At 40.7% G+C, this 16,594-nt stretch overlaps 2 protein-coding genes across 5 annotated transcripts in view; one reads left to right on the plus strand and one right to left on the minus strand.

The window, feature by feature from the left end:
* PTCD3 (pentatricopeptide repeat domain 3) overlaps nucleotides 1–5,726 on the minus strand; it is a 32,261-nt gene extending 26,535 nt beyond the window's left edge. Inside the window, exons 1-4 of one of the 3 annotated variants that reach the window (XM_012810995.2) lie at nucleotides 5,630–5,726; nucleotides 1,793–1,845; nucleotides 1,642–1,678; nucleotides 584–629 (exon numbers count right to left, since the gene is read on the minus strand). In XM_012810995.2, coding sequence (XP_012666449.1) covers nucleotides 584–629; nucleotides 1,642–1,678; nucleotides 1,793–1,845; nucleotides 5,630–5,724 — 231 coding nt within the window. In that variant the 5' untranslated portion in view covers nucleotides 5,725–5,726. Of the gene's footprint in view, nucleotides 1–583; nucleotides 630–1,641; nucleotides 1,679–1,792; nucleotides 1,846–5,155 lie in introns of those variants that run through there. The other 2 variants (XM_023518781.1, XM_023518782.1) reach the window with 2 other exon arrangements.
* A 303-nt stretch (nucleotides 5,727–6,029) lies between these two features.
* Nucleotides 6,030–16,594, plus strand: part of POLR1A (RNA polymerase I subunit A) — an 85,281-nt gene continuing 74,716 nt past the window's right edge. For both annotated transcript variants that reach the window (XM_003799202.3, XM_023518784.1), the window contains exons 1-3: nucleotides 6,030–6,259; nucleotides 11,292–11,496; nucleotides 12,701–12,850. In XM_003799202.3, the coding sequence (XP_003799250.1) occupies nucleotides 6,183–6,259; nucleotides 11,292–11,496; nucleotides 12,701–12,850 (432 nt within the window). In that variant the 5' untranslated portion in view covers nucleotides 6,030–6,182. The remainder of the gene's footprint in view (nucleotides 6,260–11,291; nucleotides 11,497–12,700; nucleotides 12,851–16,594) is intronic.

Below are 16,594 nucleotides of genomic sequence, written 5' to 3' on the forward strand. Positions count from 1 at the left end.
TATTATATACTGAGCATTTCCTTTGTGCCAGACACTGCCCTAAATCTCTATGCATATTTAATTCTCACCACTACATTGAAGTTTGGTACTATGATCAACCTCCATCTTAGCGATCAGGAAACAAAAGCACCAAGAGATAGTCACTTGCCAAAGATCACAACACTAGTTGCTCAGCTGTTAAAGCACTGGCTCCAAGACTCATATCCTTAATCAATGTATTATTCCATCAAGGCCTACATTCCAACTTTGGCCTACAGATCACGTGCTATAGGTACCACACCCAGACTATCCCTCTGGAATATGCACTTCAACAAGCTCTTTCTATGATTAGAGATCACTGATACGGTAAAAACACTGTATCTGGAGATGACAGACATGGAACTAAGTCATTTTAACATCCTAAGCAACAGTTAGCTAGTCACTTAAAAAACCTTAGCTTCCTTATTTGTCAAATGAAGCAACTGGATTAGGTAATTTTAAAGAGACTTTCCAGATCCACAACAGTTTTATTCTGAATATTAAACAGAGATGAACATTAATGTGTTATCAGCCAAATTAAAAACCTATAGAAAATCTTACTTACCCTGTTTACTGTGGAAGCAAGTGCCTGAAGAACGGCCACTTTATCCCTAAGAATAACAATCACAAGTTAACCCTCTTCAGAGCTCTTAACAGTCACGAAATGAACACATGATTCTACTCTCAGTGTATTAGCTAATGACAAACTTCAGGTCACACCTACAGCCAGTTTTTATCTCTCAAAGTCACTAGAATAAGTTAGAAAATGAGAAAACTGTCTAGTCCTTTTGCCTAAGGTAATTAGTACATGTTCCTCTTTGCTTTGCCTACCTATTCTGGGCTGGTCCCTAACACCATCAACCTAGGGCTAGTCATTGCCGTCCTCACCTCATAAAACTATCTTGCTCAGCTCAGCACCCAAACTCAGTGGTTAGGGTGCCAGCTACATGCACCAGGGCTAGTGGGTTCAAACCCAGCCAGGGCCTGCTAAACAACAACAACAACAACAAAATAGCCGGGCATTGTGGCGGGCACCTGTAGTCCCAGCTAACTGGGAGGCAGAGGCAAGAGAATTGCGTAAGCCCAAGAGTTGGAGGTTGCTGTGAGCTGTGGTGATACCACGGCACTTTACCAAGGGTGACTCAAAAAACAAACAAATAAAAAAACTCATTCCTCTATCCTCTAATCCTCTCCACTACCGCTTTCTGGACTACTTTTGCCTTTACTCTCTAAATTGGTGGCTCTTAATCCAGTTATATGAGAATAACAGGCTATACTCTGGACCTACTACATCACAGCTTCCAAGGTCCACAGATGACTGTCATGTGCACCCTTACTGAACTTTCCAGATGACTCTGATATAGTCCTTTGGTTTAGAACCTCTCAACCATACATAAATTTATGGTAAGAATTGCAGGCCAGCTATCCACCACACCTTTGGGTAGAAATCTTCACTGGACTATTAGAAAAAGGTGGCCAGGTGGGGTGGCTCATGCCTGTAATCCCAGCACTTGGGAGGCTGAGGTGGGTGGATTGCCTGTCACTGACTCCTTGCATTCCTTTATGTCTCCCTCATAATTAGCACTCAACCACTTACTGAATGAACATTGATAGACTACTTACCAAGATTTCTTTCTGGGAATAACCACTTCTTCAATCCCTTAACGTGAAAAATAACAACATGGATCAGTTTCCTAATTTAACAACTATAATAGAATAAATACAATGTGTTGACATAAAATTGAAATTATTTCAATAACTTTTTTATACATACTTGTTACATCAGTTCCTTCAATCTTTGGGAGGGTTGCACTTCCAGAATAAAATCTGCAAAAAATAAAAGTCCTAAAGCTAATGCTCACTAATAAAGTACCCAGCTCACCTCCACCTATGTGCATTTTGAGCCCAAACTTTCCAATTATCATGGAGTAGCTGATTAGATAACTCATGTAAACGTATGCTAAGACGACATGGACTATACAGCAAATTCAATGAATATGAAATATGGACACAAGATGTTCAAAATTTTTTGAAGCAGCCATCTTTACATGGAATCAGAAGAAAAGGAAATTTTTAACGGTGCCGCCCGCCTGCCTGGCGGGCGGCTGCGGTTTAGGGAGTCGGATGAAAGGAAAAGACAAATAAGACAAAGACAGACACATTGGGAAAGGGACTGAGCCGAAGCTGTTTATTGTAATAGGTAGGGGTTTATATAGGTTTTGTTAGTGGGGGAATGAGGGGTACTTTTAGATTTGGTTGTGTATGTAGTCTTGGTTTGTGATAGGCTAGTATTGTGAGGATGAAGTAGAAAGAAGGTGGAGAGTGATATGAGTAAAATTTTTTGGAATGTGTGCACGTGTTAAATCGCCTCTGGTCTTTTGTATAGTTTTTCTTAATTAGCAAGGTCGTTAGGAGCCTCCTTCTAAGATGCACTTTCACTTGAATGTGCTGTAAAATAGTTGTTAACCCTTACATAACGGCATTTCAACAATCTGAATATTTGGTTTGAAATGCAAGAAATTCAACGTTGGGAACCTAAAACTCTTTGAGTTTTAGGCTGGTGCCACCTTTTGGCTGGTGCCACCATCTTCTAGTAACTCGCTGGACAAACACAAAGGAAAGAGGCACCCATACAAGTTCTCTAGGCCTTTTAGAAAGTATGGAGTTGTTCTTTTGGCAACATACATGAGAGTTTACAAGAAAGGTGATACTGCAGATATCAAGGGCATGGGTACTTTTCAAAAAGGCATGTCACACATTTGTTACCATGGCAAAACTGGAAGAGTCTACAGTGATACTCAGCATTCTGGTAGCACCATTGTAAACAAAGTTAGAGGCAAGATTATTGCCAAGAGGATTAATGTGCATGTTGAGGATATTAAACATTCTAAGAGGTAAGACAGCTTCCTGAAAGATGTGAAGGAAAATGACCGGGAAAAAGGAAGCCAGATAGAAAGATACCTGGGTTCCACTTAAGTGCCAGCCCGCTCCACCCAGAGAAGCACACTTTATAAGAAGCAATAGAGAGGGGCCTAAGGAGCTAGAACCTATTCCCTATGAATTTATAGCATAAATTCATAAAAAAAAGAAAAGGTTACTAGGTACTATAAAAATGTTTCTCTTCAAAAGGGGGGGGGGGTCAGGTGGCTATAATCTTAGCACTCTGGGAGGCCAAAGTGCGTGAACTAAAGTCAAGCGTTCAAGACCAGCCTGAGCAAGTGCAAGATCCTGTTTCTAAAAATAGCTAGGTGTTATGGTAGGCACCGGTAGTCCTAGCTACCAGGGAAACTGAGGCAAGAGGGCTGCCTGAGCCCAAGAGTTTGAGTTTGCTGGGAATGATGCCAGGGTACTCTACCTAAGATGACAGAGTGAGACTCTGTCTCAAAACAACAACAACAACAACAACAACAACAACAACAACAAAAAACCAAAAGGAAAGGAAAAAAGAAAAAACCCAGAACTCTCTGAGGTCAACAATTCAGTGAGCCTTTCATATCATGGTAAAGACTTACCTCACCTAATGTAATTATGAAAAAACTAATGACCAATGTGTCTTTCTACAATCAAGGATGTACCAAATATATACAGCCTAATTTAGACTTGGAACTGCTGATATCTACCATTGTCAGAGGCTCAAGCATGAAGTTATTTTTCATCCAAAATACTGAATCATTTTGGTCCCCCACTGAATTTTAGAAATCCAATGTATTATCCACTGCAGCATAGAGCTAGAGCCAGGTCACAACTTAGCAACTGAGTTTTCTGCTTTGGGGAGGGAAGGGTGGTTTTGCTTTTTGTTTTGGGGGAAGACTGGGTCTCACTCTGTTGCCTGGGCTAGAGTGCCCTGGCATCATCCTAATTCGCTGCAAATGATTCTCCTATCTTAGCCTCCCAAGCAGCGTGGACTATAGGTGCACACTACTGCACACTACTTGACTCTACTTTTTGTACTATCGTTCTTGCTTAGGCTGGTCTTGAATTCATGGTCTCAAGCATTCATCCTCCCTTAGCTTCCCAAAGTACCAAGATTACAGGTGTGAGCCACCACTCCCAGCCACGACTGTTTAAAATATTCTGATCACATTAAAAACAAAGTGAACACACCATACAGATGATGTACACGATTAACATTATTTCCCCTTCCTAAATGGCATCAGTATCAAGGAGTGAATACGCAGAAAAATACTTTTTCCACCAGTGGGCTAGTCAGGCATCAGTTTAAAATAAATATCTCGGCTCAGCGCCTGTGGCTCAAGCAGCTAAGGTGCCAGCCACATACATCTAAGGTGGCAGTTCAAATCTAGCCTGGGCCCACCACCAAACAACAATGACGGCTGCAACCAAAAAACAGCCGGGTGTTGTGTTGGGCGCCTGTGGTCCCAGCTACTTGCGAGGCTGAGGCACGAGACTTGCTTGAGCTCAGGAGTTGGAGGTTGCTGTGAGCTGTGATACCAGAGCACTCTACCCAGAGCGACAGCTTGAGGCTCTGTCTCAAAAAAAAAAAATAATAATAATAATAATAATAAAATAAATATCTCTCTCTGCTAAAACCATTTCAGAATAGAAATCAGCTTTCTTTTTTTTTTCTTGAGACAGGGTCTCACTAAGTTGCTCAGGCTGATCTAGGAATTCCTGGCCTCCAGGGATTCTCCCACCTCAGCCACATTAGCAGATGGGATCGCAGGCATGTAGTGATACTAAACTCACAGAAACCAACTCTTTCAAGTTATGAATCGTCTTGACGCTAAACACAGATATGGGAGTCAGGCAAAGAGAATGGGTAGAAATATGCCAAAAACAGTCACTACCAAGGAAAAGGAGGCCTGTGATTGAATGACAACATAATGGCTTTTCCAATACCAGATAAGAGTGTTTTCTCCAAGTATGTTAAAATAAACGTTGTAAGTTACATACCTCACTTATTCCTCATAAATTTTTCCCATGGTTATTACCAGCTCTAGTACACAAATACGAAAATTTGTCTATCACCCAACTAAGGAATGGGCTAAGAGTAAAGATAACATTACGTTTGTCTCACATTTTCGCTCCTTATTAGGGCCTCTCATACTGCCTCAATGCCACTGTTTGCACTGAATGAGAAAAATTACATAAACAGGTAACCCAAGTTACAACTCACAGATTCAAAGAATGTAGTCAGATCTTTGAGGCTTTTCTGCTTTTATGTAAACCTTCTAATTTCTTAGGCCAAAGTCTCCGTTGCACTGAGCAGCACACAGTGGCGATCATAGGCTGCTTGTTATTTGGGAAAATCGCAGGAGTTCTGGTTGCATTAAATTGAGTAAGAACAAAACATATTATTTTTTCTTTTTTAAATTCGTAGCAGGATTGCTAACACCCAGCCTCATTGGAATGCAAGTTTATGATTCCAGAGTATTGCACACGATGAACAAATAATCTCCCTAAAGAACAAATGCGTTTCGCACTCTATTTGAAAGCACCAGCTCCGCGTGTCTGGGGTTCGGTGCACGCGACCGAAAGAGCACGCATGCGCAAACGACTCCAGTGTACCAAGTCCCACAGTTCTCAGGGAAGCATAGGAATAAATTGACTCTGCGATCTTCTTCGTGGGTGTCTCCAGTTTCTCTCTTACCTGAAACTTGATATTTGTTCACAAAGTCCTGCCCGTTGACCCTTCAATGACAGGAAAAGCCTGCTGCGGATGCTGAAGCTAACAGACGCCGCCATCTTTCACTTCTTCGCAGAGCATGTTGGGAAAGCACGCCTCCGACCTTCTGGAAAGCGTAGGGGGCGGGGCCGGCTCAGCTATTGGCTGAGGCGAAACAAGATGGGAGCAATCCTGAAATTGGAGGGTGCACGCTCTTGATTGGAAAGAATTTATGACAGAAGGTGAACGCTTAATACGCGTCACCTGCCTCGAAGAAACTTTTCTACAGAATTATTTTCATGTCTTATATATTTTTGATTGTGTTCGGAGAGGGCGAATTGAGAATCGTACCACTATTTTCCTTCCTCCCTCCAGCAACAATGATGTCGTCCACGTAAATCTCATTCCAGTGAGCGATTCCCGCGCGCAAGCGCAGTTTGAATCACATGGTGGCTCCTGGCTTAAGGTTTAGTTAGGAATTTGCTGGTGATAACAGTAACGTCTCTTTAGGTGTCGGAGCTCAAAACTGACCTACAGAATGTTGGGCTCCAAGAACATGCCCTGGCGGCGGCTGCAGGGCATTTCCTTCGGGATGTATTCGGCTGAAGAGCTCAAGTAAGGAGTTGGTGGGAAGCATGCACAGCTCGGATTTGGGGGTCGGCGCCATGAACTACGGTTCCCAGAAGCTTTCGGTCCAGCCTGTCTTCTGCGTCCACGGTTGTCTGGCGCATATCCTGCTGGGATCCGTAGTTCTGGGAGCGTTCCTGAGCCGACGTATACTGCCTAGAATCTGGCGGGATTAGAAGGAAGTCCTGGTTTGTTGCGTTATCATCTGCCAGCTTTCTCCTTAATTAGCGAGCGTTTGGGAGTTACAGTAATGTCCTTGACACGGTTAATTAAGCACGTAATTAGTTTCCTCTTGTCCGTAAAATGATCATCCTCTAGCCTCAGTTCAGGCAGTAATTTCTTTTTGTTGGGACCCTGCTATGGTTTACGCCTAGTTAGTAAGTTAAGGAAACTCTTCCTAGTCCTCATTTTGTTGATGGCAGCATTTGAGTCTTTACCACACCCTTTTGCAACTTTTCTCTTCCAAGACCTTATTGTCTTATGCCCCTCTAAAATATTGTACCTAGCCTATTGCACAAGTCACTAGAAATGGGGAAATAATTCTAGACCTCTCTCCTGACACCTAATTTATTTATGGACCTCTTACTGTGTCTCACCTACGTACCTATTTATTCTGTACCCTGCTTTTTATCCCAATTGCTACTGTGATAGATCCAACATTTATCTTATGTTTGAATTGTCTTTTCCTTACACCTTTCTTACACCTGTCCATTCTCCTCACCTCTGTCAAAATTACTTTCCAAAGTGTAAACATAATCATGGTACTGTCACCCTTAAAACTCTGAAAAGCACCTCCATTTCCCTCAGATAAAAGATACTTTCTTAGCATAGCCTACAGAGTCTCCCATGATGAGGCCAGTGCTGATTTTAGCCATGTGATCACTCTTTCTCTAGCCCTGTTGAACCGTTTGCACATCCCAGAAACTGCCATCATGTTTCAACATCTGGGCCTTTCTTCAGAGTACTTCCAAATGTCCTTTCTGCCTGAGTGACCTATTTCCCTCTGTTAACCGCTCAACATGCACACCAGAAGGCTCAGTCAATGTCCCTAGTTTTTTGAGGTCTTTTTGCACATAGTACAGTTGTCTGTCATGGTGCCTTCTTACTTTCTGTGCTTGTGTGTATTTGTCTTCCTCCACTAGCCCTGAGTTTCTTGTATGTATAAATGTGTGAATAAACTTCTAAGCCAAATCTCTGGTATCAATGGTAACAACGTGCTATTCCAGAAATTCACATTATATCATCACCTGCCATAAGCCAAAAGCAAAAATGTTTTAGGTTGCCTGAATTTTTTAAGAGATAGTTGTGGAGGCTTGGCGCCTGAGGCTCAAGTGGCTAAGGCGCCAGCCACATACACCTAAGGTGGCGGGTTCAAATCCAGCCTGGGCCTGCCAAACAACAATGACGGCTACAACCAAAAATAGCCGGGTGTTGTGGCAGGTGCGTAGGGTCCCAGCTACTTGGGAGGCTGAGGCAGGAGACTTGCTTGAGCTCAGAATTTGGAGGTTGCTGTGAGCTGTGATGTTATGGCACTCTACCCAGGGGGATAGCTTGAGGCTCTGTCTAAAAAAAAAAAAGATAGTTGTGGAGTTTCAAACAAGGGACAGCATGAGCCATTTTTTTTTTTTTTTTAAGAGAGTCTTACTCTGTCACCCAGGCTAGAGTATATACAGTATTGTGGTCATAGCTCCTTGTAACCTTGACTCAAGTGATTCTCCCACATCAGCCTCCTTAGTAGCTAGGACTGCAAATGTTATAGGATGCCTGGCTAATTTTTTTTATTTTTTGGAGAGATTTGTTGCTCAGACTGGTCTTGAACTTCTGGTCTCAAGTAAGCTGTTTGCCTTTTGTTCCCAAAGTGCTGGGATTGCAAGCATGAGCCACTGGACCAGCCAGCATGAGCAAATTTATACCTGCCACTAACATTTTAGGTCTCTTTGTTGAGAAGCTTCTGTAATTCTGCTACCTATTACCATTCTCAGTTCTAATAGTTTCTCATCTCACTCAGAGTAAAGCCAAGTCTTTAAAATGGCTTGGAAGGGACATTTGTGGCACCTGTTACCTCTGTGACCTCACCTTTATTCCTGTTACCCTCTGGCTTCTTTGCTGGTACCACATTACTGCAGGCACCCACTTACCTCAGGACCTTGGCCCTCTCTGCTTCTTTCTCCTGTGAAGCCCTCTGCCCAAGAGACTGGGTGGCTTGCTCTCACACCTTGTTCAGGCCTTTGCGCAAGTGTCTGCTTAATGTTGCCTTTTTGTTTATTTGTTTTGTTTTTGTTTTTTTTGAGACAGAGTCTCACTATGTTGCCCTTGGTAGAGTGCTGTGGCATCACAGCTCACAGCAACTTCAAACTCTTGGGCTTAAGTGATTCTCTTGCCTCAACCTCCCAGGTAGCTGGGACTACAAGCACCCGCCACAATGCCTGGCTATTTTTTATTGCATCATTGTTTAGCTGGCCTGGGCTGGATTTGAACCTGGCTCCCAGGGTGTATGTGCCTAGCCCTGTAACCACTGTGCTACGGGCGCTGAGCCATTTTTCTGACCACTGGATCACCCTATCATTCTTCCTCTTCCCTACTTTATTTTTCTTCATGGCATTGGCCATATACTTATTTATTTTGTTCGTGGTGTGTTTCCCCTTCTTCAGTAGGATTCTTTTCGGTTTCCTTGACACCTAAAACTATATCTGGCACATAGTAAGCACTCAGTAGTATGTCACTAGATGGACGAAGGAGCTATCTGCTTAGCACTTGGCATGTTCAGTCCTTCCTACACCACCACCATAGTACCTCCAGTTATAGGAAAGGAAATTCAGGCCCAGAGAATAAAATGTCTCTCTAGGAAATAGCAGGGGTCATCCTCAAACTTAATTCTGTTGGTCTCAAATTCAGTACTGTCCAGTAGAATTCTTACTGATTGCCTCTCCTCTTCACCCTTCACTAACTCTATCATGATGAGAGGGACTTTCTCTTCTACGTTAGCAAAGAGAAAGGAACTTCGTTTCAGGCACTATATTTTATCTATGTTGTCTTCTAATCATACTAAAAGAGCTGCTGCAATGCTCAAACTTCAGGTGAGAAAATATGTTTAGTAGTTATCAAAGGACTTAATAAAATGAAAAGGCAACCCATGGGATGAGAGAAAATATTTGCACATCATAAAACTGCTAAAGGATTGATATTCAAAACACTTAAAGAACTCCTATAACTCAACTATAAAAACAACTCAATTGGCTCAAGCGGCCAAGGCTCTAGCCACATACACCTGAGCTGGCGGGTTTGAATCCAGCCCAGGCCCGCCAAACAACAATGATGGCTACAACGAAAAAATAGCCAGACGTTGTGGTGGGCACCTGTAGTCCCAGCTTCTTTGGGAGGTGGAGGCAGGAGACTCGCTTGAGCCTAGGAGTTGGAGGTTACTATGAGCTGTAACGCCATAACACTGTACCCAGGGTGATAGCTTGAGGCTCTGTCTCAAAAAAAAAAACTCAATTTAAAAACAAAGGACTTAAGTAGACATTTTTCCAGAGAAGACATGCAGTTGGCCAATAACTACATGAGAAGATGCTCAACATCACTAATCATTAGGGAAAAGCAAATAAAAACCATAGTGAGATACCACCTCAAATCCATTAAGACAGCTACTATCAAAACAGAGAATAACAAGTGTTGGGCAGGATGTGGAGATAGTAGAACCCTTGTACATTGGTGGTAGGAATGTAAAAATGATGCAACCACTGTGGAAAACAGTATGGCAATTCTTTAAAAAAATTAAATACAAAATTTACCATATGATCCAGCAATTCTACTTGTTTTATACCCAAAGAATTGAAAGTAAGGTCTTAAAAAGATACTTCAGAGTGACACTGGCCATGCAACTTACAGTCTTCCAGATCTAAACAGCTTAGTTCTTTATTCCATTCATGAGGAACTTGACTCTCATTGAAGGGAATGTTTACAGCAGTAGTAGGCATCCTTCCCCAGCTAAGCCTGCTTCCAGGTTTTACTTGTCCTTTATTTTCATTTAAATCATAAAAGAGGCTCGGCACCTGTGGCTCAACCGGCTAAGGCGCCAGCCACGTACACCTAAGGTGGCGGGTTCGAATCCCCAGCCCGGACCCGCCAAACAACAATGACGGCTGCAACCAAAAAATGGCCGGGCGTTGTGGTGGGCGCCTGTGGTCCCAGCTACTTGGGAGGCAGAGGCAGGAGACTCGCTTGAGCCCAGGAGTTGGAGGTTGCTGTGAGCTGTGATGCCACGGCACTCTACCCAGGGGGACAGCTTGAGGCTCTGTCTCAAAAAAAAAAAAAAAAAAAAATCATAAAAGAAAGTTGGCTTTGTAGAAGTAGTTTTTAAGCGCCAGTAGAAGTTCCTGTTAAACAAAACATAAAATGTGACGAAACCTTTTATAAAGTAAGTTATATTCCTCAAAGATTTGAATATCTGTGTCCAATTTTCTTGAATTTACTATTCGTACATGCAGGGATTATTGTATCACATTCCCTTGATTGAACTGTGTAGGCTTTGGAATAGATCTGGTTCATATCCTGCCTCTCCCACATTCTGGTTGTGTTACCTGTCTTAAATCACCTAACTGCTCTGAGCCTAGGTTTCCTACTCTGAAAAATGCATGTAGTGATGTCCATCTCTGAGAGTTAAGACCAAGATTAAACAGTGCTGCCTGCATTCAGTATAGAGTAGAAGTTTAACTCCTTTTTAGAAACAGTCTCCCAATATATTCAATGCAAGTTTTGCTTTAAATCTTCTTTTTTGGAGATTTTACTCTCATACTCATTTAGAACATGTGTGTTTATTAACCACAGGACACCTGCTATGTGTTAAGTGTTGGGGAGCAGTGGTTAGCAAAGCAGGCAGAGATGCCCCTCTTGAGCTGTCAGTGTGTCTGAGCAAACAAACATTAAATAATCACTTGACTACAGTTTATAAGTGCCAGAAAAGGAGATACCAGGAAGGTTGGTAACCTTAGTTTTCCTTGGGTCTCGTTTATCTTTTTAGGAAATTAAGTGTTAAGTCTATTACAAATCCTCGGTACCTGGACAGCTTGGGGAACCCATCAGCAAACGGCCTGTATGATTTAGCTTTGGGCCCTGCGGATTCCAAAGAGGTGTGCTCCACCTGCGTCCAGGACTTCAGCAACTGCTCAGGGCACCTGGGCCACATTGAACTCCCGCTCACAGTGTACAATCCTCTCCTCTTTGATGTAAGTGCCTCCTTGCATGGATGGGTCTAAGGGCTGCTTGTGGGATGCATGAGCATTGCCTGAGTCATTTAAGAAGGTTAAGTTGCAAATACTTGGAGTTGAAGGGTTCTTTACCTGTAGAATAAGATTCAAATTATTGAAGTGCCAGATATAACTTCCCCTTACCCTAAATGAATTTCTGTTTTATTCCAGTTGAAAAAGCCATAGCTTTCTTGGTTCTAACCATGTAGGGAGTGGGGAAAGTGTTCAGATTCATCCCCAGTACCTTTTGTTTCAGGGGCTTTGTGCTCATCTTAGACCTAGATGGCACCTCCCTGATAATATAGGGAATTTAGAAGTTCTCAAGGCCTCCCTGATCCTTTCAGGAGAATTCATGAGCTCTTGCTTGGTAACAGAGGAGAAGCAAAGCCACAGAAAGCCTAACAGTAAAGTCAGAATGAAGCGGCTGTCCAGAGTCCTACATGTTCAGCTTTCTGTATCAGCTAACCTAACTGCCAAGACTTTTTAAAGCTACACAGATGATGGTATACATAGACATGATTTTTGTCTGTTAACCATATTAAAGAAAGAATTGAAATAAAATAAAGATAGTCCCCTACTTCAGGTCATATGTGCAAAATAAATTTTAAATTTTAATGAATTAAAATGAAACTATGTGGTGCCTCATGCCTATAATCTTAGCACTTTGGAAGGCTGAGGTGGAAGGATTTTTTGAGGCCGGGCCTTGAGTTCAAGTCTCACTAAGCAACATAGTGAGACCTTTTCTCTACAAAAAATAATTTTTAAAATTAGCTTGGCATGGCGACAAATGCCTGTAGTCCCAGCTACCCAGAAGGTTTAGGCATTGCTTGAGCCCAGGAGTTCAAGGTTGCAGTAACCTATGACTGTGCACTCTAGTCTGGGTGACAGAGTGAGACCTATATCTTAAAAAAAAAAAAAAAGGTAGAGAGCAACGTTTATTTAGTTTTTAGGGTTGTAAAGGCCTTTCTAAGTACATAGAGTGAAGCAAAATTCTTTTTTTTTTTAATTTTTTTTTTTTTTTATTGAATGGTAACTATGTACATTAATGCACTTCTGGGGGGCAAAATTCTTAAAGAGTACCCTAACTACATAAAGATAAAACTTGGGAGTATACAGAAAACCATCTTGACTACTATGTTTCTTTTTAATATCCTGTTTGTTTGTTTGTTTCCCCTCTCTTTAGAAACTCTACCTGCTGCTCCGGGGCTCTTGTTTAAACTGCCACATGCTGACTTGTCCCCGGGCTGTGATTCACCTCTTAGTCTGCCAACTAAAGGTTCTGGAAGTTGGGGCCCTACAAGCAGTCTACGAGCTTGAGCAAATTCTGAACAGGGTGAGTATGTAACAGGTCACAGAAATCAGGAAAGCCGAAGTGATAGGGAACAAGAGGTGTTTATATGTTGTCCTTACTTACTATTCTAAGTTTGACCTTTATCTCATAACTGGATACCAATAGCTAGATGTGAAAATGTGAAGTTTGAAGAATAATTGAAGAAATGTTATTGAAAACAACAGTGAAATACCATTTTATTCATTAATGAGCTTTTTATTGCTGGACCAATATTCAATCAAGGTTTATGGATTGCTTTTGATTGTTGCATCTCTTTGGTCTATTTTATTATAGAACATTTTAATGTAGAAAATTTTTTTCGGCTGGGCATGGGTGACTCACGCCTGTAATCCTTGCATTCTAGGAGGCCAAAGCAGAAGGGTTGCTTAAGGTCAAAAGTTTGAGACCAGCCTGCATAAGAGTGAAACTGAGACACTTGTATCTACAAAAACTAAAAAAATTAGCTAGGCATGGTGGTGGGCACCTATAGTCCCAGCTACTTGGGGGACTAAAGCAGGAAGATCACTTTAGCCTAGGAATTTGAGGTTGCTGTGTGCTATGGTGATGCCACTGCCCTCCAGCTGGGGTGACAGAGTGAGATTGTGTCTCAAAAAAACAAAGAACATTCTTTTTCATGATATTGAGTTTTTTGTAGACTCAGGGCTAGTTGTATTATAGGATTTCTCACATTCTGGATTTGTCTGATTTTTTTTCTCATTTTGACAATACAGCCTATATTATATAAGATACTTTGTAATAATCATCTTAGAAGCTCATGGTCTCAGCTTGTTCTGCTGTTAGTAATGCTAAATTTGGTTACTTCTTTTGGGTTTTTTTTATTGCTATATAATAATTATACATATTATGGGATATGTAGTGGTGGTGTGATGCAGATAATGTGTGGTAGTCAGATGGAGTAATTAGCATATCCATCAGCTCAAACATTTTCATTTCTTTGCATTGGAAACATTGTATCTTTTTTCTAGCTAGTTGAAACTGTGTAGTATTATTAGGCCACAGTTACTCTACAGTGCTAGAGAACATTTTTTACCTAACTGTAATTTTGTGTCCTTTAACAAATATCTCCTCTTATCCTTCCCTCTAAGCTTCTGTGCCTTTAGTATCTTCTATTCTACTTTTCCTTCTGTGAGGTTACTTTTTTTTGTTTGTTTTGGCTTCCACATATGAGTGGGAATGTGGAGTATTTAAGTTTCTATGTCTGGCTTATTTCACTTAATGTAATGGTCTCCAGTTCCATCCATGTTGTTGCAAATGATAGGATTTCCTTCTTTTTTATGGCTAAAAAATATTCCATTGTGGATATATACCACATTTTCATTATTCATTCATCTATTAGAATCCTAAGTTGATTCCCTATCTTGGCTACTGTGAATAGTGCTGCAATAAATATGCGGGTGCAAGTATATCTTTGACACAGTGATTTCTTTTTCTTTAGATCCCAGTAGTAGGATTGATGGATCATATGGGTTTTCTACTTGGAGGTTTTTGAGGAACCTCCATAATGGCTGTATTAGTTTACGTTCCCACCAACAGTGCATCCTTGCCCGATTTTATTATTTTTTTGTCTTTTTGATAATAGTCATCCTTACTAGGGTGAGCTGACAGCTTACTGTGGTTTTGATTTGCATTTCCCTAAGTATTAGTAATATTGAGCTTTCTTTTACATTTTTGTTTGGCTATTTGTATTTCTTTTGAGAAATGTCTGTTCAGCTCATTTGTCCATTTTTAAATTGGATTTTTATTTTGCTCTCAAGATGTTTGAGTTCCTTGTATATTCTGGATGTTAAACCCTTGTCAGATGAATTGTTTGTGCATACTTTTTCCCATTTTGTAGGTTATCTTTTCACCCTGTTGATTGTTTCCTTTCCTATACAGAAGCTTTTTAGTTCTTTTTTTAAATTAGGCCATCAATTACTATTTAATTAATTAATGAAATTCAACAAACTTGTTATAATCTCTAAATTTAACACCACCTTTCCACACCACCCCCCTTTTGAACTTGGTTATGTCAATCCTTTTTCACAACAGAAGTATTAAGTTCTAACACAGAAGCTTTTTAGTTATATAATTTTACTTATTTATTTTTGTTTTTGTTGTCTGTGCTTTTGAGATCTTATTCATAAAATCTTTTTCCAGACCAAGGTCCTGAAGCATTTTCCCTATGTTTTCTTATAGTAGTTTTATAGTTTCAGTTCTTACATTTGGATCTTTGATCTACTTTGAGTTGATTTTTATATAGGATGAAAGGTGAGGGTCTTGTTTTATTGTCCTGAGTATGGATATCCAACTTTCCCAGCACCTTTTTTTTTTTTTTGAGACACAGTCTCACTTTGCTGCCCTTATGGTGTCAGAGCTCACAGCAACCTCAAACTCTTAGGGCTCAAGTGATCCTCTTGCCTCAGCCCCCCAAGTAGCTGAAACTATAAGCAACCACCACAGTGCCCAGCTATTTTTAGAGACAGGGTCTCACTCTTGCCCAGTCTGGTCTCGAACTCCTGAGCTCAAGCAATCCACCTGCCTCAGCCTCCCAGAGTGCTGGGATTACAGGTGTGAACCACCGCATCCGGCCTAGCCCAGCACCATTTATTGAACAGAGTATCCTTTCCCCAAAATCTGTTCTTTATACCTTTATTAAAAATCTGTTGGCTATAAATATGTGGTCTATTTCTAGGTTCTCTGTTCTGTTCCACTGGTCTATGTGTCTGGGTTTTTTTTAAGCATGAAGCAGAGTTTATTGAGGAAGAGAAAGATAGGTTTACAGAGCAAAATACAGGATCATGGACAAGAAATGGCCCTCTTTGTCCCTATGAAAGAAGAGGATGTGCCTATTTTTTATGCCAGTACTGTTCTATTTTGGTTCCTGTACCTTTGTAATGTATTTTTGAGGTCTGGAAGTGTGATGCCTCCAACTTTGTTCTTTTTGTTCAGTATTGTTTTGGCTATTTGGGATCTTTTACAGTTACATACAAATTTTAAGAGTGTTTTTTCTTTCTCTTCCTGTGTAGAATGTCATTGATATGGATCATTTTTTTCTATTTCTATGAAAAATATTATTGATATCTTGATAGGGATTGCATTGAATCTATAGATTGTTTTGAATAATCTGGTAATTATAACAATATTTACTCTTCTGACATACTCCAGACTATGAACATGTTTTTCCATTTGTTTGTGTCTTCTTCAATTTCTTTCATCAGTGTGGTTTTCCTTATAGAGATCTTTCATCTCCTTGGGTAATTATATTCTTAGATTTTTTAAAATTGGGTTGCCTTTTTAATTACTTTTTCAACTAGTTTGTTTTTGTGTATAGAACTGCTACTGATTTTTGTATGTTGATTTTGTATCCTGCAACTTTTATTGAATTTGTTAATCAGTTCTAAAGTTTTTTTTGTAGAATCCTTGTTTCTTTCTGCATATGAGTTCATGTCATCTGCAAACAAGGACAATTTGGCTGCCCTTTATTTCTTTCTCTTGCTTAATTGCTCTGGCTGGTTACTTTTTTTTTTTTTTTTTTTTGATACGTTCTTACTTTGTTGCCTTTGGTAGAGTACCATGGTGTCATAGCTCACAGCAACCTCAAACTCTTCAGCTTAAGTGATTCTCTTGCCTCAGCTTTTCATTTATAGTAAAGATGGGGTCTCACTCTTGCTTAGGCTGGTCTCAAACTGGTGAGCTCATGCGACCCACCATGCCTGGCCTTGGCTTGTTACCTTTTTTTTTTTTTTT

Source organism: Otolemur garnettii, unplaced genomic scaffold, assembly GCF_000181295.1.
Source record: "Otolemur garnettii isolate 467f Iridium unplaced genomic scaffold, OtoGar3 scaffold00147, whole genome shotgun sequence".
Taxonomy (NCBI): Eukaryota; Metazoa; Chordata; class Mammalia; order Primates; family Galagidae; genus Otolemur; species Otolemur garnettii.